The 26,965-nt window shown below is 55.4% G+C and overlaps 2 protein-coding genes across 2 annotated transcripts; both read left to right on the top strand.

Annotated features, from left to right (window-relative positions):
• Positions 1-233: 233 nt before the first annotated feature.
• On the top strand, positions 234-9,743 carry TMEM8B (transmembrane protein 8B). Its single transcript, XM_070934586.1, has 13 exons — positions 234-393; positions 728-917; positions 1,384-1,591; positions 2,173-2,306; positions 2,979-3,250; positions 4,214-4,569; positions 4,830-4,926; positions 5,061-5,184; positions 6,485-6,627; positions 6,878-7,056; positions 7,777-7,923; positions 8,818-8,934; positions 9,390-9,743. Exons 1-13 carry the CDS (start codon positions 234-236, stop codon positions 9,741-9,743), a joined length of 2,481 nt encoding a protein of 826 aa, XP_070790687.1.
• Positions 9,744-11,425: 1,682 nt separating this feature from the next.
• LRPAP1 (LDL receptor related protein associated protein 1) lies at positions 11,426-21,745 on the top strand. The gene is made up of 8 exons (XM_070939008.1): positions 11,426-11,629; positions 11,742-11,886; positions 16,247-16,371; positions 17,244-17,364; positions 17,861-18,025; positions 18,566-18,648; positions 19,442-19,618; positions 21,001-21,745. Exons 1-8 carry the CDS (start codon positions 11,459-11,461, stop codon positions 21,064-21,066), a joined length of 1,053 nt encoding a protein of 350 aa, XP_070795109.1. The 5' UTR covers positions 11,426-11,458; the 3' UTR covers positions 21,067-21,745.
• The last annotated feature ends 5,220 nt before the right edge of the window (positions 21,746-26,965 follow it).

Raw genomic sequence — 26,965 nt, 5'->3', positions numbered from 1 at the left:
CTGCCTCTGCCCTTGGTCCCATCTCTGAGTCTTGGCAGAGGGTGAAGAATGCCCACTCACCCAAGGAGCAGCCCTTCCCATCTTCTGCCTGCTCTCCCTGTCAGAAAGGAACAGGCCCTGCTTTCCACCCAGATAATCTGGGGCAGCCAGAGTGTTGTGGGTGGAGGGTTGCTGAGTGGGGAGGGTAATAGACAGCTGACAGGAGTTGAGTAAGTGCTTGGCCAGCTCAGAAGATGGCAGGCCAGGCGGGCACCACTGTCCTTGCAACTGGACTAGAGGCTGCTAGGCGTCCTCGGAAAGGCCAGTTCCAGGATCCTCTTGCTGCAAATACGGTGCAGAAGGGCACCGGAACCTCTTCTAGAAGGCAGGCCCAGACGATCCTTATGGGGAAGGGTACATCTGCTTTGAGGGGGGGGAGCTTCTCTGATCTTAGGCCAGCTGAGCCTTCTGGGGCGGAGTCTTCTCCGCACAGAACTTTCTGCTGGTTCGCCTTGGAAGCGCTGCAAACCCGTTTCGCAGAGGCGGAGAGGGCGGGTGAGAAAAGCGCCTAACCGCATCTTCAGCCCGCGGCTCACTGTCCTTCAGCCGCCAGAGGCTTTCCAGGTCTGTGGGATGGGTGGCCGGCCCTTTGGGGAACCAGCTGCCCCCTCGCGGCTTGGGCTGGCTTTGCTCCCCTGCCCTGCCTAGCAGCCTCCGACCGCCCTCCGCCCTGCCTCTCTTTCCCCAGCTGGGCTGTTCGTGACCGACTACTTCACCCGGACGCCCCGCAAGCTGAATGCCTTCCGCTCCTTCACCAGCCTAGAGCTCTTCCATTTCCGCATCCCGGAGGACACGGCGGTGGCCGTCTGGAACCTGGTCACCTTCAAAGAGCAGGGCGGCAGCCTCGGGGACCGATGCCCGGACCGGAGAATCACCGTGTGAGTCGAGGCGGGGGTCTTGGTCCGGCTGCGGGGCCTCCCGGTTTCGTTTCTCGGCGCTGTAACGCTCCCGTTTCTGTCCGGGAGCTCTTCAACCTTTAACCGGCCCCATGCCCTCGAGGGAATGGCCGGGCCCCTGCGGGATTCGCAGGCCGCCCAAAGCTTTAGGCCCCGAGTTTACGAAGACTCTGCAAACGGAAGTTTGCGCTGAGGGGTGGGAGCTGGATGTTTGGTTTTGTTAATTTTGGGGCCGATTAAAGGGTGGCAGAACCCTTATGAGGTGCCAGGATAGGGAAGGGGAAGCTTTCCAGGCCCAAAACAGAGGGCTGGCTTCCCATCCTGGCAGAGAAATGTGAACTCTCCAGCTCCCTCCTCCTCTTGCAGTCCGTTCCCACCAGGCCAGCCCTCCCCCAACTCAGTGCCCGGGCTCTCCTGCCTCCAACTCTCACCTTTTCTCTCTGAGCAGGTATTTTCGCTCAGGAGCGCCACCAGTCATTAACCCGCTGGGCATGCACTTCCCCAGGGACACAGCCGTGCCTGGCTCCTTTGCCCTCACGCTCACTTGGACGCTACCCAACCGGACCACCGGAGTCTTCAACATCACCAGCCCCCTGCCCGGGGACTGGTTCCTGGCTGCCCATTTGCCCAAAGAGCAGGGCAAGATCTCTGTCAAGGTGAGTGTGGGCTGCAGGAGGGCAGATCCCTGGAGGATCTGGGAGAGCCAGTCCCAGGGAGAGAGCAAGGGCAGAGATGATGGAGGTTGTGGCCCAGTTCATGGCACCATGGAATGAAAAAGGCCAAAGAAGATATGATGCTTGTAACCCCCTCCATAAAAAATGCCTGGGGAGGGAGAAGGCCCAGGAGACTGCTGGGGTGTCTGGACTTCTGAGGGAAGAAGCCTTGGTTGGGGCAGGGGCAGTTGGCATATGGGTGAGCTCCCTGACCCACTCAGTTTGCTCCTCCATGGAGACAGCCCAGAATGAAGGGTTAGGGTGGGGAATGGGAGGCAGTTCTGCCCTGGAGGGGGGGATTTGAGGAGGGGGATGATGCAGGGATTACATAAGGGGTTCCTTGTGTGGAGAGAAGGCACAAGGAGGGCATTTGCATCACACCTATCTCAAGGGCAGCCACCGGCCCCTGACTCTTAGGTGAGGCCCATGCAGCAGCTTCAGGCCATCTTGCAAGGCTGGGCATACGGATGGGGGACAGTTGGACTTGGCTGGGGTCTTCTGACAGGGCCCCCTTCCCCCCACAGGGACTTGCAGAGGACTGCCAGTATCTCTTCCAGCCGCAGCTCATCGTCCAGCGCCTGGTGGGCATTGCGGTGCTGCACCCAGGCTATGAGACTGAGCATGTCCTCTCCCCCCACAATCGGTCCCTGCTGTACAAGTAAGTGTCATGGCCAAGGAACAAGGCTTCTCTCGTGGTGTGGGAAGCAGGCATTCGGACGGGTGCACAAGGGAATAATGAGGTGTCCCAGGTGTTTCCAAGGTAGCATAAAATCTCATGAGGGGACCAGGAAAGTGGGAGGGAAGCCTCCGTGAGGTGGTTGATAGAAAACACACCTTTCCTGCAGAGAAAGGATTGCAGGATCTGCTCCTTCCCACCCCACAAAACCTCCTTCTTCAACTCTTCCCCATGTGCCTCTGGCTGAGAGGTCTTGGGGGATGTTGCCAAGAAGTTTGAATGAAGGAGGCCCCCACTGATCTAGCCGGGGGTCCCCAGTGATGCCCCCACAGACCCAGCCAGGGCATCAGGTTCATACCTGGCTCCCAGTTAAAAAATGGCCACCTGGAAAGACAACCGTTTTGGGTCCAGGGTCCACTTTGTTGGCAGCAAGAGGCATGCTGGGAAAGTCATGACATCATTGGGGGGGGCAGGGGCTTTGGAACGAATGAAGGTCAAAGAAGAGGGAGCCCTCCCTTCCCCCAGTGTTCCCAACATGCAGAAAAAGCTGGCTGAAAGATTGGCCTGCCTGTCCTGGGCCACCTCTGGGAGGGGCAGCCAAGACGACCAGTTGCCCATCTTGATACGGGGCGATGAGATTTCCTTTGCCCACAGGGTCTTCGTCCCCAGCTACACCTCCAGGGTGCTCCTGCAGTTGCGAAGCTGCCACAGGGGCAACCAGAGTGCACCAGGCTGCCCACTGGGACTGAAAGTGCGTGGCAAAGCCCCCCCTCTGCACAACTCCACAGCCGTGGACTGCCGAGAGCAGCTGCCCTGCCGCCTCGTGCTGGAGCGCCCCTTCTGGCAAAACTGGTACTTCATCCTGGTGGAGAAGCTTCTGCCGCTGCCTGACCGGATCAGCTTCCAGCTGGGGGTGCAGCTGAAAGGTGAGCTGGGCCCACGAGGGATGGAGCTGCTGGGGTAGGAAGCACCAGCTCCGGGCCTCAAGTGGCACCTGGGGATGTGGCATGGAACGGGGAGCGCAGAATTGCTCTTGGGAGACTTCACGGAACTGAGCAAGCTCACCTGGTGGGATGCATTTCCTAAACTGAGCTCCCCTGGTTCCCAGGACACAAATGTGAAGTCATCTAGGGCCCATCCAGCTCCCCCCCAGGTAGCAGGCTGAATGTCAGGGATAGAGACCAAGGTGGGCTTGAGGGGGGCATTAAACCCAGGGAAGGTGGGGGGAGGAGGCTGACTGCCTTTGTCCTACAGAGGGCAGAGAAGGCCTGGGCAATGGGGGAGGGGTGCTACTCCTCTGGTACTGCCAAGTGGCAAAGCGCTTGATCTCCCACCTCCCAGGTCAGGCAGAGCGGCTTCAGGTGGGGGTCCCTGATGAGGGGAGGGAGGGGACCCCAGGGGCCTCAGTTGGCTCCCTTCTCTGACCCTTGTGTGAAAAGGACCCCTTGGCAGATGGTTCCGCTGGGACTGGATCCAGGGCTGTCTTAACGCATGGGCCTGATGGGCACTTGCCTGGGGGTCCCACAAGCATAGGGGCCCCATATTAATCTGTGAATGTTAGCTCTTCAATGCACCTTGTATCATATAAATACAGCAACATATTTATTAGATTTTACTGCATTTTTAAATTAATACTAACATGCAAATATATGTTTAATTTTATTGACCATTTTCACTTTTGTTCCTGTGAGTAGTTGTTGTAAGGGCCCCAGTACACTGCTTTGCCAGGGGCCCATAATGCTGTTAAGATGGCCCTGTCCAGAGACCCTGACCCAAAGAGGGTCTCCTGGAGAATGAAGGAGGCTGTCCTATTGAGGGCGGGAGGGCTGCTGGAATGAGGGGCTGCTGGGTGGGCCATGATCCAAATGCCCCCCTTCCTGTCTTTACAGACTGCTCCCGGACTGGCCTGGGGGAAGCCCAGCTACCTGCCTCCCACTTGAACATGCCTCACTCCTTCGGCTCCCCAGGAGGGCTGGCCCTGGCGGACCTCCTGTCCCCCTCCCTCCCCAGCAGCTTCCAGCCCCCAGCCACCCCCACGCCCCCCAGGCCTCCCAGAGGTGGGGAGCACTGCTGGCCCACCCGGCCAACTCTGCGCAACGAGCTGGACACCTTCTCGGTGCACTTCTACATCTTCTTCGGGCCCAACGTGTCAGTGCCCCCCGACCGGCCAGCCGTCTTTGCCATCAATCTCCTGCCCGTGCTGGACAGCGGAGGGATCCTCAACCTGGAGCTGAAGCTGAATGTGGTGCGTCCTTTTGGCACGTCCGGGGGGGTTCTCAACAGTGGTCAGTGGCTGTGGGGCACAGAAGGGCGGCCAGGGGGTGGGAGCCCAGTGCCCAGGTGCAGGCAGGAGTGGAGAGACAGCCTCCGTGACTGACTTCTTCCGACCACCCTCTGCCCCAAAGGGGAGCCCCGAGGCAGCAAGGGGGCAGAACTGAATGTGGGAACGAGGGGAGACATGGAAATGTTTGTGGTGATGATGCAGCCTCGTCTCTCTTCCTTTAGTCTTCTCTGCACGGGAAGAATGCCACCATCTTTGCGTGCTTGAACCACGAGGTGCCTTTGGCCTCAGAAGGGGACTCCTCAGTGACCTGCCAGACAGGTAAAGTCAGAACCGCCCCCCCATCTACAGTGACCAGCGAGGACTCTCCTTGCAGGGGGGCTTTGCTGCACAACCAGAGGGGCAGCCCTCGCATGGCAGGCAAGCTGCCCTCAGCCGCTGGTTCTCCTTGGCAGAGCTGCTGGCTGGGTTCCTGCTGTCCATCAACGCCACCTCCCCCTTCACCCGACTGCGGATCCCCTACCCCCAGACAGGGAGCTGGTACCTGAGTCTGCGCTCGCTCTGCACCACGGACCAAAGGTAGGGCAGCCTGGCGGGGCATCTCCCAAGAAGCAGCAGAAAACAGAGAAGGCAAGCCTAGTTGGCCTGAGTTGCCCCTGTGCCTGCTGCTTGGGGTGGTCCCAGTCCATGCCCGGAGCTGGTGGTGAAGAACCCTCCCTGTCTGGGAAAACCTCCCCTTTGGAAAGCAGTTGTTTCTCTTTTCCACCGGCTGGGAGGGCCTCCCTCATGCCCAGCAGCTGGGAGGAAACTACGCTCAGTAGAGGAGAGACAATGTGAGTGGTTAATTTTTCTCTTTGCCATTTATGTTGTGCCACTTTGAGTGAAGGGTGATCCTCCTGTCAAAATGCCCAGCTAAATGTTTTGAGAAGACATGGCCTGCTTAGAAGGAGTGACGGAATCCACATCATAGAAACTTTCCAGAACGCCCCACTATGATATCGGTGTTGTGACAGAGTGGGAGGCTCCCCAGCTCCTATGGGCCTCTCTGTGGGGCTGCCAGGGAGGGGTTCAGCTGTGGGGGAAGCACCCGATGCCCTCGTCTAGCAGGAGGCAGCCATGTGGTGCCCGCAGAAGCAGCTGGGAGCTCTCCCATAGTAGGGGTCTTAGCTCACGGTGCCAAGACTCTTACTGGGTCAAAATAGCATCCCAACCAGAAACGTAGACTAATATCTTTTATTTACGCATGAGCAAAGGATAGGTTTCCCTCAAGTAGAAGGTGGAAAGGGGAAAAAATAACTTTATATACACTTTAAACATATTAGGCTTGGAATGTGTTTTTCAGTTGGTCGGCACCATTTCAACCATCAAACATCTAGAGAGTATGCCCAGAAGCTATACATGTACCATGTAACATGTATTATCCCATAATACTTTTAGCATTGCTTGTTAATAACTAACTGAATATTCAAGAGGTGTGGTTTTGCCATTATAATGAGTTTTTGAATTACTACAGTTCACTTTCCTATACAATTCTACGAGTTCTGTATTCCACACAATTTCTTCATACTTCAAACTAGAAACAACAAAGGCAGCTCCTTGTTACCCCTTTCTTGCTCCCATCAGTAGGAGGTCTGGCAGTTCTTGGGTGACACATACCCCACACTCACACCCCTGGAAGAAGAGATCTGGATCCCCCCAGCTAGCTGCTTGTGTCCTGCCCCCCCCACCCCCAGCGCCAGAACTCAAGCTTGGCTCTTTGTCCACTGCCTGGCCGGGCGTTCTCCCTCTGGGCACATGGGCCCAGGTGCCTGGCCTCAAGCGGCAGGTGGGATGCTGCCAGGGCGCTCCCTCCCGACCCAGCCCCCCTCCTTCCCTGCAGGTCTTCGTCCTGTGGGAACGTGACCGCTGAAGTGTACTTGCGTGCCTTCCTCTCACCCTGCATAAACGACTGCGGCCCCTACGGCCAGTGCAAGCTTCTGCGCACCAACAACTACCTGTATGCAGCCTGCGAGTGCAAAGCGGGTGAGTGGGCAGTGGATTGGCCTGGCCCCCAGATGCTGTCTGGGGGGAGAGGGGTTCCATTCCCACCTTGCCCTGTCTCCAGGGCCGCTGCTCTTCTGACAACTGCCAGCCCCTACTGCCTGGTCACTCCTAGCTTTGGAGGGGGAGGGAGGGAGGCCCCCACCAGAGAGTCCCTGGGGATGGGCTTTGAAATACGGTGGGGAGAGCGCACTCTCTTGGGGCCGTCCCTGATGCCAGTTCTTGCCCGCAGGCTGGAGCGGCTGGGGCTGCACCGACAATGCGGCCGCCTTCTCCTACGGCTTCCAGCTGCTCTCCACCCTCCTCCTGTGCCTGAGCAACCTCATGTTCGTCCCCCCAGTGGCCATTGCGGTGCGGACCGGCTACCTGCTGGAGGCAGCCGTCTACATATTCACCATGTTCTTCTCCACGGTGAGGGCTGCCAGGGATGCCCCCCTGAGACAGAAGGACAGGAGGGAGGGGGAGGGCAGGAAGGTGCAAGGGGCTCACCTGCAGTTGGCGGTCACTCGGGGGGGGGGGGGAGAAGGTTCTGAGTGGCCCTGGTGCTGCCTGCTCTGATGTGCAAACTTCTCTAACTTGGTTTTCTGCCCCAGTGGCTTTAAGACGGGGATTGGCCAGCCACTCAGCCTCCTGGGTGGAAGGAGGGGGGGTCCCCCACCCGGTTTCTAATTCCTGTTGACCCCCTTAGTTGAATGAGCCCTGAAGGAGCCCTGTAGTCCTCTGGGCCAAAGACTTGGCTCTTACTGGCAAAGCGAAAAGCCTCTCCAGCCCCCCCTCCCACAGTAGCCACAGTGGCCGGTCCAGCAGCCCGGCATGCCAGAAGAGCCTCCTTCTCCCCTCTGGTCCAACTCTGAGTCCTGGGGAGGGTGGCTCTATCTCCCCCCTGCCTGCCGCAAGAGCATCCGGATCTTCTTGCAAGGTCTCTCAGCTGCTCCCTCAGCCCCTCCCTCAGACGGAGCCCCCTGCTTGATGTAGTCTCTGGGGGTCTCAACTGGAAGGGAGCCCCCAAGGGCAAGGCCAACTGGCCAGGTTCCAGGGTGAGGAGAAGCCGGGTTGCTGGAGGGGCTGGCCCAGGTGGGGGCAAGCGATCAGTCCCACTCCTGATGGAGTGATCCTTTCTGCCTCTGCCAGTTCTACCATGCGTGTGACCAGCCAGGCATTGTGGTCTTCTGCATCATGGACTACGACGTCCTGCAGTTCTGTGACTTCTTGGGCTCCCTCATGTCCGTCTGGGTCACCGTCATCGCCATGGCCCGCCTGCAGCCCGTCATCAAACAGGTAGTGAGAAGGAAGGGGGCAGGGCTGCTCAAAGGAGCAGCTGGGAGCCCAGGATGGAAGCAGGCGGGGCCCTGGGAGTCGGGCTGGTAGAGCACCACACGCCCTGGGCAGGGAGATGGCGAGCAGGACCATAGAGTGCCCGGGGTGGCAGCAGCCCCACTCCTCCCCAGGGTGTATCGCAGTGAGCCAATCCTGGCAGATTCTGGGCAGGAACCAGAGAGCATAACAGAGGCTACGCAGTGCCCTGCAGGACAATGCCTCGGCCAAGGAAATAGGAAATAGGGTCCAGCTTGGCAAAGGATCCGAGTCCAAGGGACTCAGCCGGTAGGTCAGAGACCGCTTCCCGGAACGGGTCAACGGCCCTTCTTGGTCCAGCCTCCCTCACAGGGTTGTTGTGTGGGAAAGAGGGATCACTATGGCTGCTGCCCTGGCTCACATAAGAAAGGCAAGAAATTGTCATAATTTCAGCCACCCAGCCCCGAGAGTAAACGAACGCCCCAGGGCAAGCTCCCTCTCCCTACGCTGTTGTGCCAGTGTGGGGAATAGACCCAGTCTGCTTCTCTGGGTCAGAAGGGGAAGGGGCTGTGGGGCCCTCCTCCCCTTCCAGGAGAGCTCCAGCATCCACCAGGCTCAGGACCTGTGGGGAAGGAGGAGGAGTGGTGAGCCTGGCATGCCAGCAAGGCAGCACCAGGGCAGGGGTGCTGCTGCCAGCCACCTGTAGGGCTCAGGGTTCGCCTGCTGGGCTGACCCTTCTGCTGCAGGGAGGGCTGGGGAGGCAGGCTGATCTGGGGACAGCTGAGGGCACGGGAGCCATTCTGCCCGGCTCTCCTGAGGCGGTGCTTCTGAGCCAGCAGACTGACCATAAGAGTGACTCCCTCTGCTTCCCCTGAGCAGGTGCTGTACCTGCTGGGAGCCATGCTCCTCTCCATGGCCCTGCAGCTGGACCGCCACGGCCTCTGGAACCTGCTGGGGCCCAGCCTCTTTGCTGTGGGCGTCATGGCCATCGCTTGGGTAAGGACCCCGGGCCTCCCTCCCCTCCCCTGGGTCCCCAGCTGGGCTGCTTGGGCCAGAGGCTCAGCTGCCCAGCCTCGCTGTGGGGCTTCCAGATGGACAGACCTTTGGACACTCGGCAAGGGCCTCGGACACCTTCAGTGAATCGGAGAGCTCCTTCAAGAGGCAGCCTGACTTTGGGGGAGCAGCCCCCTCTATGCCCTGCAGAAGAGAGGCTGAGCCCAGGACACCAGAGTCTCCCTCCAAGCCAGGCTGCCCACGCCTGCTCCCTCAAACACGGGGGTGGGTGGGTGGCAGGAGGACTTGATTTTCAGCAAGTATTGTGGCCAGTATTGTACTCCCTCCTGTGGCAGGGCGGGGGTGGCTGGAGCTCTGCAGAATGGGCGACATGCACGAGCAGCCACTCCTTGGCCAGGCTGCCCCCTGGACTGGCTCCAACCTTCTTCTGCCTGCAGACGGTTCGCAGCATCCACCGGCGGCATTGCTACCCACCCACCTGGCAGCGCTGGACCTTCTGCCTCCTGCCCGGAGCCCTGATTGCCGCCTCGGCCGTGCTGCTCTATGCTTTTGTGGAGACGGAGGAGAACTACTTCTATATCCACAGCATCTGGCACATGCTGATTGCTGGCAGTGTGGGCTTCTTGCTGCCACCCCAGGCCAAGGCGGAGGCATCCGAGCTGGCGGGACCCCTGCCTCGCCGGAAGGGCTGCGGCTACCAGCTCTGCATCAACGAGCAGGAGGAGCTCGGCCTGGTGGACCCAGGCAATGCTGGCACTGGCGTTTCCATCACCAGTGTCTGCACCAGCTGATGCAGGGCGGTGGCCTAGGGGACTTCAGACAGACGGGCGGCCAAGATGAGAGCCTCCCCCCAAGCCAGACCACTCTTGCTCTGGACTCTGTGCCAACTATGGACCCCTCCACTCTTGGCCCAGGGCCTCTGGTGCCAAGGGAGGGGAGACTGTCACGTGCCTACCTGCCTGGATGCCCAGGGATGATGCAGAAGAGGAGTCTTCCTCCCCCCAGTTCACGAGGCTCCCCCACCATGCCCTTCCCTTGCGCCGGCCCCCCCCTCCCAATATGCACACACTACACTGGAAGATCATTTCTGGAGAGAGGCAGAACAGCCCCCACCCCTGCAAGCTCAAGGCCTTTGCATCCTCAGAGGGGCAAAGCAGCAGCTGCTTCTGGCTTCAGAAGTCTGGGGCTCCCCACAGGAAGGCCAGGCTGCTGCCAGTGCCCCCCTGCCTGTCTGAGGGGACAGTGCCTCCATTATGGCACCCAGCCATAACATTAGTGCCTCTGGAGTTTTGGCTGGGGTGGGGGCAGGAGGGCCGGCCCTGAGAAAGTGCCTGGCTTCAGACAGGTTGAGCCAGCCCGCTGCAAGGTTTCCCCACAAGTCATCCCTGGCCTGTGGAGAGCCGCCCTCCTCACCGAGATCCAGGTGTTGGGGTAGCCAGGGCCTGCCCACACCTGGAAAGTTTTCTGGGCACCGTTCCTTTCCCACCTCCCTGCGGAAGCTGGCAGCCCCCCACAAGGGAGCGGCTCCGACTGCCTGGTGCGGGAGGGGCTCCTCGGCTGGCTACCTGGGCTGCGGCCGCCAAGTTCCAGGCCTTTCCCGCTGCAGCTGCAGGGGGCAAGAGGGCCCCGTCCGCCACTAACCCCGCGGCTTCCCTCCCCCTGGAGCCCCACCGGGAGAGCAGCGGGGAGGAAAGGCGCCCCCCTGCCCCCCACGGCCGGAGCCCAGGGCGCTTCATCCTGGAAGAGGCTCGGGGTTGGGGGCTCCGGGGGGTCTCCGAGCCCCCCAAAAGGTGCCAGCAAATTCTCGTTTCTCATGTGGGAAGAGGGAAGTGGCTCCGTGCACGGGGGAAGCTCTACCCGCGGTGTTTCATTGTAATTGCAACTGAAATGCACATTAAATGTATTTTTGCTCTGGCTCCGTCCGCGTTTTGGCGCAGGGCCGCCTCGGGCTAAGGGGCAGCTGCTCCCCTGCCGGCCCGTTCAGCCCGCGCCCCTCGCTTCCACCAGGGCGGCCGGCCACGCGGGCTGTGGCTGATGGGGCGGGCAGTCCAAGGCCGCCTCGCTCGATGTGGGCGCCGTTTCCAGCCCCAAATCCCCGGGAGGCGCCGCGGGGCTCGGAATCCATTTCATCCGCTTCCTCGCAGCGGCTCGGGGCGCCGGGGAGGCCGCGGAGCAGGCAAGGCAGCCCCGGCTCCTCCTCCCGCGGCCACCGGCCTCCCCGCCCGCCCCCCCAGAAGCGCCACCGGCGGCGACTCTCTTCCGGGATTTCTCCGCCCGCCCCCCCCCCCCGCTCCTACCACGGAGGCTGCCCCCGTTTCCCGACAGCCTTTGCGGGGAGGCGGAGCCACCTCCTCCCCGGAAGGACGGGCGCCGGCTCGCTCGGCCCTCCCCGGAAGTGGCGCGCCCGCCGAGGCTCCGCCCATGCTCAGGGGCGGGGCCTGCTCCCGGCGACGCGAGGGAGGGAGGGAGCGAGGCGCCTGCTGGGATCCGTAGTCCGAGGAGCGCCATGGCAGCCCCGGTGCTGCTGCTGCTGCTGCTGCTGCTGCTGGCGGGAGCGGAGGCGGAGGCGGGCGGAGGCGGGCTGTACTCGCGGGAGGCCAACGAGGCCGCCGCCGCCTCCCCCTCCGCCGAGTTCCGCCTGGTGCGCCTGAACCAGCTGTGGGAGAAGGCGCAGCGCGTGAGTGCCGGGCCGGCGGGCGGGCGGGCGGGCGAGGCGAGGCGGTGCGGCGGGCGGCGGGACTGACGGGGCGGCCGCCTCCCTCCCTCCCTGCGTCTCTCCCTGCGGGCAGGTGGGGCTGCCGGCGGTGCGCCTGGCCGAGCTGCACAGCGACCTGCGGCTGCAGGAGAAGGACGAGCTGAGCTGGAAGAAGCTGAAGGCCGCCGGGCTGGACGAGGACGGGGAGCGGGAGGCCCGCCTGAGGCGCCGGCTGGAGGGTGAGTGACGTGCGGAGGCCCCCGGGACCCCTCCCCCCCCTCCCCCCCTCTGGTCTCGGTGCCCTTTGCGGGGGGGGGGGGCTGTGCGGCCTTCCTCCCTTTCGGCCCTTCGGTTCTCTCAGCCGCCTCGCTCCCACTTCATCCGTCACCTATTAAGTGCTGCGGCGGAGTTAATGGCTAAGGAGGCTCGGTGGGTGTCCCGCTGCCCGAGTCCCCCAGCCGGCCTTTCCCCAGGCCGCCCCCTTCGCCCGGAGGCCTTTGGGCTGCTCCCCACTGCTGAGATGAAGTTGAAGGGTCTTGCCCCCCCCCCCCATATTCCGATTTTCTATCCGTCGTCTTCTGAGGCGCTGTACGCGGCTCTGTTACTTATTCCTCAAATGTTTATGCCGCCCATCTCCCCTGTAAGGTGACTCTGGGCCACTTACGGATTATAAAAAGGCAAGCAGATAAATAATTACAATATGTAAATTAAAAATGTTAAGTTATACAAAAGACCAAGATTAAGAGACAGCACAGGGATGAAGTCTTTAATTTTGTTCTATTAGTAGTTTTCAATGTTCTGGCAACATTTTAACTGCAGTATGCATTATTTTTCATTATTAGTCAATTGCTCAAGGTCAAAGAGGTAAGAAAATCAAGCAGTTATTCAGAAGTACCATAAATACATGACAGCAAAAGGCGCTTTTCCCAGCAATAATTTGATTACCGGGTATATCTTTATTTATCTATAGTTCGTATTTGTGGTTTTCTTTTGTGACAAGCTATTCTCTTTGTGTTTAATTGTCACAATCCCTTGGGCAGAGAGGACCACTGGTTCTATTCAGATGACCCTGAGGGCAGAGACAAACCTCCAAGTGGCCTCAGTGACTCTCAGAAAAAGTGCTAATGACCAGATGATTGCAAGGAATATAAATCCTTTCATTCCTCACAATTCAGTCAGAACTGAGGAAGCTTCTTGGATGAGAAGCGAAATGAATTCAATGAAAAGCAAAGTCCAGTTGTCTCTTGAAAAAGCACCTTTGGGACAGCCATGACCTGGATGACTGACAATCTCCATAGACATTTGTCACAATGCTACCTGCTTTGTTGAATAACAGGGTTGGAAGGGACCTTGGAGGTCTTCTAGTCCACCCCCCTGCTCAAGCAGGAGATCATATTCAATTTGAGACAAGCGGCTGTCTGGTCTCTTCTTAAAAGCCTCCAGTGTTGGAGCACCCACAGCTTCTGGGGGCAAATTAGGACGTTCCTCTGCTTGCCTTCAAGAAGCTGACCCTCTCTCAGCTTTTCCTGCCAAAGAGAAAATGCCGCTTGATTATCTACTCCATGGAGAACAAGCGGGGTGTTCCCCAGCCATCCTGCCTGGGAGAGCTTGGCCATCCCCAGGGGGCTCCTTCCTCTTAAAATCCAAAGAGGGCTCTGCTTTCCTATTATGGGATGGAGCGGCGCTGATCACTTTGCAATATTTGGAGCTGGGATTGGGGGAGGGGGAGGGAGGGGGGGCTTGGCTGTGGATCAATGCCAAGTTTGGCAGGATTCCTGGCCTTGCAGAAATAATGGACTGGATGTGGGCCAGTAAACCCAGACACAATCTATAGAAGACGAGGATGCTGCGAGTCGATAGAGTGTCTGCCTGCCTTGGGGGGTGGGGGGGTGTTGGTCTTCCAGGGGGGGGGTTGAGCTCCTCCAGGCACCAAGTTTGCAGCTGGGCGTCCTTTATGCTCCAGGCATCTCACTGGAGATGCGCTGCGGGTGGACAGCGGTGCAGAAATCTTGCTTGCCAGCTCCGAGTGGCTCCTCCGTCCGTCTTCTTGGATTCCTGCAGGGGTCTCTGGGGTTGAAAAGGAGGCAGGAACATGGAACCAAAATCAGACAGGAGGCCATATGGAGTGCCTGGAGGCTATTAAAGGCCTGCAGACTAAAACACATGAAGAACGGTTGCAGAAACTGGGTGCATCGAGTCTAATGGAGAGAAGGGCTAGGGGTGACATGTTAGCAGTCTTCCAATATTTGAGAAGCTGCCCCAAAGAAGAGGGGGTCAACCTATTCTCCAAAGCACCAGAAGGCAGGAGAAGAAGCAACGGATGGAAACTAACCAAGGAGAGAAGCCACCTGGAATTAAGGAGAAGCTTCCTAACAGGACAATTAACCAGTGGAACCGTTTGCCACCAGAAGTTGTGGGTGCTCCATCACTGGAGTTCTTTAAGAAGAGGCTGGACAGCCACCTGTCTGAAATGGCATAGGGTCTCCTGCTTGAGCAGAGGGTTGGACTAGAAGACCTCCAAGGTCCCTTCCAGGTCTATTCTGACTTGAGTATGACTGAGCATAGCAGCATCCAGTTGCGGTTCGTGTCTGCATCTCACATGAACCTTCAGATCTGCTGCCCAACCGGCAGTTTTCCAAAGGCTGTTCTTGGAGAGGGCCATTTAAAGTAGGGTCTCATCCCAGGGAGCTTCTGAGTTTTAGGGGTGCTGGGGGTGCACCTCTATTCTCTGACACTTTCCCCCTCTTTGGCGTTAATGTGCGACCTCTCTGTGGCTTCCTTTGCTTTCAGTCTGTACCAGGCTTCGTTTCCCCTGTTAAATTCCTTGCTTGCTTAGTGGGGGCGAGGGGGGCTTTTGGGCTCATTGTCAGCTTCCCCCCCTCCTCCCCAGGGATCCCCTGAGGTCTGCTCTGCAAATCCTGTTAGTAAAGATGATTTTGAAAAGTTTGGCGTCTCCACTGTGTTGAGAAGGAGAGCGAGGTCTGGAGAGGCCAGTCTAGAGAGAAGAAGGATGGGGGGGGAGGGGGGACATAATAGCAGTCTTCCAATATTTGAGGGGCTGCCACAAAGAGGAGGGAGTCAAGCTATTCTCCAAAGCAGCAGAAGGCAGGACAAGAACCAATGGATGGAAACTAGTCAGGGAGAGAAGCAACCTGGAATTAAGGAGAAACTTCCTAACAATGAGGACAATTAACCAGTGGAGCTGCTTGCTACAAGAAGTCATGGAGTCACTTTGTGCATTTGCTGTTGGCTTCTATATGGCTTTTGATCCCCAAGGCGCCCAGGACCGTTTTGCACACTGCCGCTCTGGATGAATTCCATTTATTTATGTCCCTTGATATTTTCTGCCCAAATCTGGGAATTTGCATCTGTTCCCTAAATTTACCTGGCTGCATCAGTCCCATTTTTCCAGCTGGTTCAGGCCCTTCTAAGAATGAAAGCCTCTCTTCAGTGTTGTCATGCAATCAGAGGAACTGCATTTTTTTCCAAAGCCTGAACCTGTTGATCATTAATTGTGGTCAGTCCTGCCACAGTTTAAACATTAGAAACGATTCTTGGCTCCAATTGTTGAGAAAGGTATTGTTTAATAGAAGTCAAGTGTATTGCAGTAAAGCATAGCCAGAACTAAGAATCGCGTGCCAAAATCCCTAAGTTAAATTTTTCTCTCCCTTAACTCCCATCGCTGACCCCTGTGTCCAATCAAGTTGAATCAGGATGTTTTCAGAACAGTCAAGTGTAGGTTGGTACGCAGCTGCCACCTCCTCTCAGCCGGCTAACCTTGAAGCAGCCTCTCGGGGAGATACAGCAGTTAGTTTTGCTTTCCCCCAAGCACCCTCCCTCCCATCCCCTGGGTCCACGGCAGACTGTCCCCCATGGTAGCGAGGCACAAGCAAGCCTGAGGTGGCAGCTGATAATTGTAGCAATTTAATCTCTGACTGGGATATTAAATTAATATTTAAATTAAATTAATATTAATATCTGACTGGGAGACGCGGTGGCTCAGTGGCTAAGACACTGAGCTTGTCGATCAAAAGATTGGCAGTTCAGTGGTTCGAATCCCTAGTGCCGCATAACGGGATGAGCTCCCATTACTTGTCCCAGCTTCTGCCAACCTAGCAGTTCAAAAGCACGTAAAAAATGCAAATAGAAAAATAGAGACTACCTTTGGTGGGAAGGTAACAGCGTTCTGTGCACTTTTGGCATTTAGTCATGCTGGCCACATGACCACGGAGAGGTGTCTGGACAGTGCTGGCTCTTTGGCTTTGAAACACAGATGAGCACCGCCCCCTAGAGTCAGGAACGACTAGCACATATGTGTGAGGGGAACCTTTACCTTTTTAATATCTGACTAAAATATATTAAATGGTCCTGAAGGTGCACTTTTTTTGTCAAAAATATGTTGCTTTGCTGAATCAGATTAAGGGTCAGTCCACTCTATGGGTGGGTAGGTGGAATTTCCCAAAATGCAGAAAGCACTAGATTCTCCCGACACCCCAAAGAGTCCACTGGCTGCTCACTCCCAGTTTCACAAAACCGTGAAAATAAATGTTAGTGATCTGGGCCAAAATTGCCATCTTGTTCTCCTTTGGTTCCCTCCAGTAATTATGACTAAATACGGCTTGAGTGGGAAGAAGGAGGGGCAGCAGTGGGAGACCAACCACATCAAGGAGGGCTTCGCGCAGGATGGCCTTGGTGACCCCCGGCTGGAGAAACTCTGGAACAAGGTTTGTCTGGAGCCCTGGGCCCGGGGGGGGGGGGGGGGGGCCTTGGAGGGCTTCTGATTTTCATTGATTCATTGATTGAGTTTTATTTACTGTTTCCAAGTTGGGGTGTTAGTAAGTCATGCTTGAGGGGACAAGATGCCCAGCTGCATTGCAGGGAGAAGGAGTCTCCCTGCAAATGAGTTCCCACCCATTTTGCACTCTATAACCTGGTTGGCTGGGATAGTGAGTCCTCCTTTTGTTAGGGCCTTAAGGTGCCACAATGATGCTCTTTCCCCACCCCCCAATTTTGTGCTCCCCAAAGCCCCGTTTGGCAGAGATTGGTTGCCTATTCCTGGTCCTGGTGGTGCCTGCCATTCTCATCCCACAGGGACACTCTGGTCGCGAGGCTGGAGGAAGAAGCCGATCTTGCCTCCTTCCGCTCAGGGAGACCCTCTTGGGCTGCTGGCCCGGAAGAATGCCTGCCTTCCACAGCAGCTCCTTCTCTTAGAATTGGGGGGCAGTAGCAAAATCTCTTTCCAGAGAATAGAATATCAAGAAGGTTAATTAAATAATCAACTTTAAATGGCTGCTCATCTCACCAAGAGTACTTTGGGTGGCATACAGTAATCCAATACAACAATGCATATATGAAAATCATATAACTATATAAAAGCAGTGTTAAAAATTCAATATTAAAGTATTAATGTTAATATTTAATTTTAATATTAATTAAAGCTAAAATATTAAGTGGTTAATGTTAGATTCCCCCAGGAAATGTATCTTCAATACCCTATTGAATAGTTTTCAGAAGCGATTCTTCTACTGAGCACAGGGAGAGCATTTTAAGCAGAGTGGGAGTGATCCTCCTGCTTTCCCTTGGATCTCTCTTCAAGGCCAAAAGCTCCGGGAAGTTCTCAGATGAGGAACTGGAGAAGTTGTGGAGGGAATTCCAGCACCACAAAGAGAAAGTCCACGAATACAACATCCTGCTGGAGACCATGAGCCGGACAGAAGGTATGGAGATGAGCCCTCAGGGAGCTTAAGAGCTGGGGGAGGGGCAGCGAGGCCCCCTGAGCTGTGAGAGGCGCATGGCTGGCTGATTCAGGTGGTCCTTGTTTAGTTACAATTGTGACTGGCAGTTCTGTCATTAAGTGAAGCAGTCTCTAAGCAGGAAGCCAGGGACGGGGGCTGCTTTCCAGTCTGACAAAAGGAATCTGTTTCTCCCCTTTGGCTTCTTGCCCAGCGGGAAGAAGACCTGTCTTGAGGGCAGGTGCCCAAGGCAGCTTCTGCTCTCTCCTGTCTGTCCCCGCCATCTTTGCTGAAGGTCCATGCCCCCTGCAGGGCCTTTCTCTGGTGAATTGCCAGGAGCTCCCCCACTTCTGGTTCTGAACAAGAGACCCCCGTGTTTTCAGCTCTACCTTTGTGAATGTTGATCCAGGCGGGGTTAGTGAGGCCTCCACATCTGGGCCCTGGGTGGGCCTGGGGTCGGTGCCAGCTCCTCTCCTTGCAGATGTCCACAAAAACACGATCGACCGGCCGGCGGAGGAAGAGAGCGCAGCCAGGAAGGAGCTACTGCATCGCAAACACTCGGAGCTCAAGGAGCAGCTGCACAGCATCAACCAGGGCTTTGAGCGCCTGCGCAAAGTCAGCCACCAGGGCTACGATTCCGCCAGCGGTGAGCACTCCATCCCCCTCAGGGCTCCCTCGGGCTAGCCAGGCACGGGGGAGGGAGGGGGAGGCGACCAAGCAGCAGCTAAGAGGGACACCTTCCTCTTCGTGGACGTGAGGGCCAAAGGTGGGACTCGCTGCCTGGAGCCCAGGTGGGTCTGCAGCTGCTCTGAGGATGGAAGGGGCACCGGCTGTCTGGAGGTTGCAGGAAGGGCCCCAGGGAGCTGGGCTTGGGAGAGGGGCCCAGCCCAAAGGAGCCCCCGCCCGGGTAAGTGTCCTCGGGAGGACCTCTGATTGGCCGGGAAAGGCCAGATGGTCTCAGTCTTTCTTCCAGGCTGGTTCTAACCGCCGCTGCCTGGTGCCCACGGGCCTCCGTGCTTTTTCTCTGCCTCTGCCTTCACAGACAGCTCTTACTGTTTTCGGCCGCCTCTTCCAAAGTCCTGTTGCAAACGCATCTTGCGGAAGTCTCTGCAGACACATACACAGATGATTGAGTCGGCCGATGTTGTGTTCAGCCCTGAAAATGTCCCTTTCTTTCCTCCTCCAGAATTCGAAGAGCCCCGTGTGATTGACTTGTGGGATTTGGCTCAGTCAACTAATTTCACAGAGAAAGAGCTTGAATCACTTCGGGTAGGCAGCCTGGGTGCATTACTGTTTGCTCTTGCGTGAAATGCCAGGCCCCTGACCTCTGCCCTTCGAAGAGGGCAGTTCTCTCACGGGCCCCTTTCCTCAGACAAAGGACAGGCATAGTTACCCCAAAGGCACCTGCCCTTTACTCTTCCCATGGGTCCTGAAAGCATCTGCGGACCTGTGGCTGACCCATAGAACGGAAAGGGGCCGTTGAATCCAGCCACCTGGTCAGTGCAGAGTCCCACTGGAGGTGTCCCCAACAGGTGGATGTCCAGGCAATGCCCTTGTCCGGTGAAAGTTCTGGAACTTGTAAGTTTGCACATTTGGAATGATTTGGCACGGCTAGCAATAGCACTTAAGAGTTACTTCACAGTGCCTTACAGCCCTCTCTAAGCAGCTTATATATTGCCCCCAACAATCTGGGTCCTCATTTTACCCACCTCGGAAGGATGGAAGGCTGAGTCAACCTTGAGCCTGGTGAGGTTTGAACTGCCAAATTGCAGGCAGCCAGCAGTCAGCAGAAGCAGCCTGCAGTCCTGCACTCTAATCACTGTGCCACAGTGGCTCAGGACCAGGAGAGTGGCTACCTTTCCCCCCCCCCTTCCCCCCCCCCCCCGCACTCTTTGAAAAGGGCTTCAGTGGCTTCGGCCTGTTTGTACCTGAGACAGTTGGTGGGGTTGTGCTGCTGTGCATGCGGAAGATGGCAAGTGCTGGTGTGGCTTAGAGGGACTGGCTCTCTTTGGTGGCCATGTGACAAGCTCCCATTTGGACAAAGGCCTATTTTGTATTCTAGGAAGAGCTGAAACATTTTGAAGCCAAAGTGGAAAAGCACCACCATTATCAGAAGCAGCTGGAGATCTCCCACCAGAAATTGAAGCACGTGGAAGGAACGGGGGACAAGGAGCATCTCGGCCGAAACAAGGAGAAATACGCCATGCTGGAAGAGAAGACGAAAGAGCTGGGGTACAAGGTGGGCAGCAGGGAGCCCTCTGCTTTGGCCTTCTGCCCTACCCGGGGGGGCGGGGGGGGGGAGCAGAGAAGCTGCTAAATCCTCACCCATCTAACCTTGATTGCATCTTTTGCCTGGGTTCCAGGCTAAGAAAAAATCCCAAACCATAAAATTATTATAATCGAAATTAAGAATTAAAATTAATATCACAAAATGTATTAAGAGGAGAGAGAGCAGCTGTCCTGGTCTAGGTGGGGTGGTCCAGGCCCCTCCGTCCTGGGCCAGAGCCCCTCTGTTGCTGCCCCAAGCCCTGTGAAGCCCTCTCCCTCCACTGCCACGTTGCAAATAGGCTTCGATCCTGACCTGGAAGGGGGCGGGGACATGGACATGGGACACAACAAGAGTGAAACCATGGCAGCAAAACAGATGTGGCCATTGGGTGACCAGCTGAGGGGCCCCTGGCAGTTACTGAGTTTTTTGGGCCTTCCTGTGGGGCGCTTCCCAGTTCCTGTCCTTCAGGTGTGCCTTTCCTCAGAGCACCTGCAGGGACCTTCAGGGTGGGGAAATCAGAATTATGTCCAGAAATGCAGAGCGGCCAAGCGAGCACCTAAGCAGAACACACCTAAGTCATCTAAGCAGAACGCGCAGAATAGCTGCAGGTTCCAAAGCTCAGCAAGATCCTTTTGGACTTGAAGCAGGGCAGAACCTGAGAAGGAGGCTGCTTCATGGAACAAACCCACATCCTGCCATGAAGACAGTCAGTCAGATACGGTCATTTGGAAAAGCTGTTGAGATAATGGGCTGCCTCAGCAGCCAGGAAGCAGTGCAGCTCCTCGGCCCATTGCTTGCTGGGCCTCCTCATCTGGTAGAAAGGCCGGGGAGAGGGAAGGCAGCCTGGCCCCTCGGCCTGCCTGACGGAGCAGAGGCTGTGGTTTTCATGGAACCATTTTAGTTTCTGGAAAGGTGGCTGGTCTGGTGAGCTCCAAGCCAAGTTCGGGGGCTGCTGTTGGGCTGGGTGTCAGGCTGGCAACTGGTAGTGCCCTCTCCTCCTCCTGAGGACTTGCTGCTTCTTTTTGAATTGCAACCAAGTTCTTGGCAATCATGCCCTGAATGCTTGGGATTTATAAGGTAAAAGTTGCTCATGAGACAAGAAGTGTTTTCATTTAGAAAGTAAAAACCGAGTGTGGGCTTTAATGAAAAATCTGTACTTTTTTTTTCTTCATTTATAAATTTATATCCTGTGATTTTAAAATCCTGAAGCAGAAATGTTACATATTTTTTTAAAAAATGAAACTGCAGAGTGGTTTCAAATTGGAAGATGTAAACTGAATAAATTAAGTTAAATTGTGACTGAAATGTCTAAACTCTATTTAGGATGAATAAAATCTGTTTTGTCCTTCCAGGTCAAGAAACACTTGCAAGATTTATCCAGCAGAATTTCTAGAGGCCTCCAGCACAACGAACTCTGAAGCCTCCTTTGCACGCTGCTCATGATTCAGTCCTGAAATGTAGATATTACCTGGCCTTCTGCCGCAGATCTTCACTGACAATTTGGGGTTGTTTTTTTTCCTGTCCCGATCCCACCCGGGAGGTCCTTCTTCATAACAGCCCTGGATGCTTGTTAGGTGGGCTTAAGAGCTCCGTGAAGCAGAAGCTTCCGAAGGGAAAACCCTCCTCGAGGCAAAAGTTCCCTGATGATGGCTGGAAAGTGCTCATGCGGCAGGCCTGGTGTTCTGGTTCCAGGGCTCACCCCCTCTGCGAACAGAAATGCGGCCCTGCTGTGCTCCCATGTGCCTGAGCCGGAAGCCTCAGCCCATGAACTTGTTCCTTGGGCCGCTGTGACTTTCCGACGTCTGTTGCTTTAAGGCCGAAAGGGGAAGTGGCCTCCGCTCAGTCTCACACCGCTGAGCAGAAGGGTGGGGGGGGGGGGTCCCTGGGGCAGCCCCCAGCAAAGGGAAGCAGCTCACTTTGGGAGGGGGCTGTAAGCAGGAGGGACTCTGTGCTGGGGGGAGGCTGTGGAATTGACAGAAGGCTTTTAAGGATTCAAATAGCATCACCACAATTTTGGTTGACTTGTGGTTGAGGGTCTAAAACAAAGTTCGGATGAGGAAATGCTTGTGATTGTTGCATAAATGTACTCTTGCCACACCCTGTGCTGTTTTGTATTGATTTCTGATATTGGGAGGCTGTGGGGTGGACGGGGGAGAAGATTGGGCAGGTTGGATGGTAGAAGGTATGTTGGGTCCCTGTTTTCTGTCATTCTCTGGGTCTGTATGTGGGGGGGGGAGAGGTTTTTCTCGAGTAATTCCAGCAGACTCTCCTAAAAGGTCATCTAGATGTTCGTGGTCTGTTTGTGCATCTACAGATCTGCAGGCAGAATTGCCGGGAGAAGCAGCGAGTCCTGGCCTTAGCAGCGAAGAAGAAGGGAAGTGCGAGGGTTGATCCAGGGCCAGTCATGGGCTAACAGGCTCCAAAGACAAAGGGTGATACTGGCTGTTTCAACCAAAGTGTAGCCCCGAGGGCAGGGCTGGTCCTTGGTCAGATACGGCCCCTTCCTGTTAGCTAGAGGAGGTCAGGAAGGGGCTGCAGGGCTGGCCTGAGCACGAGGCCCCTTCCTCACTGATATTTCCTGAAGGCCGCTTGGCCCAGGCCACAGCTGGGGAGCTTCAGGCTGATCCCAAATCTTGCCATACCTGCTTTTTTTAAAATCCCTCCCTTCTGCTGGAGGATTTGCTCCTGGACAATTTCAGAGTTGTTTTTTATTTCTATCAAAATTTCCCTAAGTTTTTCTCTCTCTCGGTTGCTTCTTTTGAACTTAAACTTTCCTTGTTCTCTCCTTTACTGGAATCTTTGCAACTGTATACAACTCGATAAACATTGTACAATCTTTTCATTTTTTTTGCAACATCTCCTTTATATGCATTTTTGTTTATTGGCAGCCTCTTCCTCCTCCTGCTTTTTTTTCATGCCTCCCCCCCCCCATGCAGCCATAAACTCCCTTTCCCAGCAGCTTCTGCCCCCCTGCCGCCTCTCCATCTTCCGTCTGCCTGTCCATTTTTCAGACAGGATTCATCCCGTGTCTTCCAACAGGCACGTCCAGCATTTCCAGGACCCTAAAGCTTTGGCACAGCCAAAAAACGGTCAGTTCCAGGGTCAGCATCTCAACCACAAACAACAAAGGCAACCATGCTTCCTGATTTCTCTCCCTTTCTGCAGCACAGACTCAAAATGGGCATTTCTCCTGCAGGAGAGGCAAAGGCTCTCCTGGCTTGACTTTCTGTCTCTTTAACTCAGGATGGCCCTCCCTCCCTCCCTCAGGATGGTGCGGGGGACTCCTTTCTGGTTCTTCAGTTATCACCCACCCACCTACCTGTCTCCCCACCCCCCACTCATGACTCCCAAGTGCCAGAAGCCGCTCTCTCCTGCCTCCAGCTGGCAGCTTCTCTGGGCTCCCATGGCTGGAGGCTTTGAAGGAATTGTGTAGGGCAGGGGGTCGGACTGGAACAAGAGTCTCCAACCTTTCCACCTTGCCGGCCCGGCACATGTAGATGTATGTGTGAGTGGCAGGTGCACACGTGCACGCACAGCTCAATTGGTGCAAGCTGTGGGCACACTCGCCCTCCACTGGCGCGAATGGAGCTTCATTTTATTTTTATTTTTTATTTAATTTGATTTATATGCCGCCCTTCTCCAGAGACTCAGGGTGGCTTGCAATGCGTTAAGCAATAGCCTTCATACTTTTGTATATTTATACAAAGTCAGCTTATTGCCCCCACAATCCGGGTCCTCATTTCACCTACCTTTGAAAGGATGGAAGGCTGAGTCAACCTTGAGCCTGGTGAGATTCGAACTTACAGTAATTGCAGGCAGCAGATGTAAGTGGATGTTAATTAGTCTGCTGAGCCACCAGAGCTTCCTATGTGTGAGCCTGGAATGATCACACACAACTTTTGTGTGAATGGAGTGTGAACTCCATTCACACAAAAGGAGCTTTGCACGGGAGTGCCCTCTGCTCATGCGAATGGAGCTTCGCACGCACACACTCTTGCCCATCGCTCACACGGTCAGGTTTGAAACAGACTGGCCCGGGGCTTGGGGACCCCTGGACTAGAAGACCTCCAAGGTCCCTTCCAATTCTGTTGTTCTGATTTTCATGGGCATTCATAACAATGTAGATCAGCCTTTCTGCCTGGAGCTCCGTGAGGGACTCTGATAGGAACAAAAGATGGGTTTTGAACTTTATGTGCCATGCAATGCAAGCAGTGGTGGCACGTTTTACATGCTGTGTGTTGGCTGTTGGAGTTGCCTGAGACCTGAAAATTATTTCCAGGGTTCTTCCAAGGCAAAAGGTTGAGAAAGGCTGACCTGGTGAATTCATGCTTGCCAAGTACATGTTAAATCCTTTCAGAATCAAACTCTCATTTCACAGAGAAAGAGCGAGAGAGTGCCAGCCTCCTCATTTCACTTTTCCTTCTCACCTTTGGTTTTGCTCTTACCACTCACAGTTTGCAGGTTTGCTCTGAGGGGGGCAAGCATGGGCGCTGAGCCCGTGCAATAGGCTCCCAAAGTGCCAGAGCGTGATGGTCCATTCCTTGGTCGACTGTTCCTGCAAGGAAGGCTCTTGTGCACCAGTCTGGCCTTCCTCTACATGTGGGGCCACCATGGAAGGTGGGAGGGTCTTTGTGCCCTGAACACAGCTCCACAGGAGGATTGGGGGGGGGCTGAGAATAAGAGGCTGTGGAGGGGGGGCATTCTGCCAATGCTACCCTGCTTGCAAGGAAGGACTGGCCTGAAGCAGCCCCTACTCACTCAACCATTCCTCCCCCCCCCCCCCCAGCGTTCATGCCAGTCACTGGCTACATAGATGCCTTTGCGTGGACAGCGGCCAGTCCTGGTGCTGAGCTTGGGGGTTTCCGCAGGGCATCCTCAGGCAGGATGACAGTCTTTGTTACTGTAACCCCAGCAACCCACCCATCTCCATGGCAACCCAGCATCCAGCTGTGCAGCTTGCAGAGTGATGTCTCTTTGGCATCACATCTACAGCAGCCCTGCATGCAGGATGGCCAATACTAGAGGCTGGCTGCCACCCAGCACCTCTGGAGAGGTTTTCGTGAGCAGAACCTGGCTGTCCTGGCCAGCGATACCACTGCAGCCCTGTTCACACTTGTGGGGCGGTTCCAGGGATGTAACAGTAATAGAGTTGGAAGGGACCTTGGAGGTCACCTAGTCTAACCCCTTGCTCTTGTAGGAGACCTATTTCTGACAGTCTCTTCTTGAAAGCCTTCAGTGTTGGAGCATCCATAATTTCTGATGGCAATTTGATTAATTGTTCTCACTGTTAGGGAATTTCTCCTTAGTTCTAGGTTGCTTTTTTCCTTGGTTATTTTCCATCCATTGCTTCTTGTCTTGCCTTCAAGTGCTTTGGTAAGTAAGATGCCCCCTCTCCCTTGTGGCAGCCCTTCAGGTATTGGAAGGCTAAGATCTCAGCAGGAAGCCACGGGCACCCCAGTTTGAAAGGGTTTGTAACCAATGGAAGCATGTTCAGAGGAGAAGGAACACTGCCAAGAGGGTGAAGGTGTTAGGCCTGCCCCACTCCAATTCCTTAGGAAAGAAAAACCCTCAACTCCATTTGGTTGAAGTGATAGGTTCTTTTAGTAAAAGATACTTCCTATGCTAAAAGAATACAAAAACGGTTCCCCTCAACCCAGCCCCCACCCCCTATGACCAGGTCATCTTCAGCCAATGAAGATTCACCCAGGTGTTTTGAGAATGCTGAGACGTTTAGGGTAGTCTGCATACTTTCTCAGGGTGCCTGGCCTTGAATGCTCTGGTCATCAAGATGTCACTTCCCCCCTCCTTCTTTACCAGCACAACTAATACAGTTTTATTGGCCACTGTTTCCCCCTTGCTTCCTCCCTCCCCCATAGCCTTTGATGGCAGGATGCCAGCATGGCACCAAGCTGAAAATGGCAGACCTGACAGAAAGCCTGGAAACCAAGTCCAGTGCGGAACGGTTCATGGATCTAGGTAGCACTGGCCTCCAAAGAGGCAGAGGCTGGGCTGCCAGGAGGATGCTGACATTTAGGAGACCTTCCTGCAGATAACTGGATGGGGGTCTGTGGACAAGGCAGGACCCCCCCTTGTCTACCTTCCTGCTGCAGAGCCTTTTCCCGAATGGCTGCTGGGCCTCATTGCTGGTTTGGCCCTGGAGCTCCCACAGCTGATGGGCTTTGCCTTCCCTCTCAGTTTAGGAGGTCATGGCAACCATGACAGCCGTGGACCATTCCCAGGAACCAACACCCCCCCCCACGATCTTCCCCAAGAACTTGGTCTTCTTGCTTTTCTTCTCTTTTCGTGATAATTTCCCTTTGAGAAGATGTTGAGCTGGGGCTTCTGAAATCACAAGATGGCCCCCAGGACAGCCACATCCTCTCTTACCAGCTTTGTTTTTGTTCTCTAATTAACACCAAGCACTTTCATCACACTTGATAGCGGGGGGGGGGGCAGCAGGGCAGAGAATGCTGATTGTTTCTGTAGTTTGAGCTGCACTGCCGGTGCCAGTTGGAGGTTTCCTTCTGAGGTTGAGGAGGGGGTGGTTTTCCTTCTTCTGTGTGGAGGACCTTCTGAGGATGCCTTTTAAGAGAGCAAGAAAGACAAGGCTGAATACTTTCCCCTAACTTATTCAACCCAGGTACAGAATGGAGATTGAGGGGAGCTGGACCAGAGCAAGATTAGCATGATTTAAAACTGGAGCAAGAGAGATTGATAACCTGCATGATGCTGTTATTTTGATGGCTGAAGCCATCAAGTGATCAGCAAACTCTGCACGGAACAGAGTAAAAACGGGACCGAGACACAACATATGGCAACAGCCTTACAACTGACTGTGAAGATATTGCAGGGGTGATTGTGAAGGAAGCAGGCAGCCAAGGAATTTGCTGCAGACGAGAACGTGGTAGGAAAACCCTGAAGGAATTGGAGAAGATTCTCAGCTATCATGATTGCCTTTACCTACAAACATCATAAAGGCCTGCAAGGAGGGGCTTGGGAAATGACTGGATCCGCTCAATCCAAAGATCAGAATTGTGCAAATCGTGGTATTCCCTGGGACCCTCTATGGAAGCACAAGTTGGACTTTGAAGAAGCAGGAGAGGAGAAGCACGGATACTTTTGAACTATGGTGTTGGAGAAGGTTTTGGAGAATATGGTGGACAGCCAAATAAACCAATGAATGGATCCTGGAACAAATCAATCCCGGGTTCTGATTTGAGGCACAAATATTCAGGCTTAAATTGCCATAGTTGAGGAGACCCATTTTGCAAAGACCCAGCTCTCTGGAAAGGGCTCTGAGGCTGGGAGAGGTGGAAG

Source organism: Pituophis catenifer, unplaced genomic scaffold, assembly GCF_029215685.1.
Source record: "Pituophis catenifer annectens isolate HBS135680 unplaced genomic scaffold, rPitCat1.0.hap2 SCAF_2, whole genome shotgun sequence".
Lineage (NCBI taxonomy): Eukaryota > Metazoa > Chordata > Lepidosauria > Squamata > Colubridae > Pituophis > Pituophis catenifer.
The sequence above is the reverse complement of the archived record's forward strand: the minus strand, read 5'-3'. Positions and strand labels throughout refer to the sequence as shown.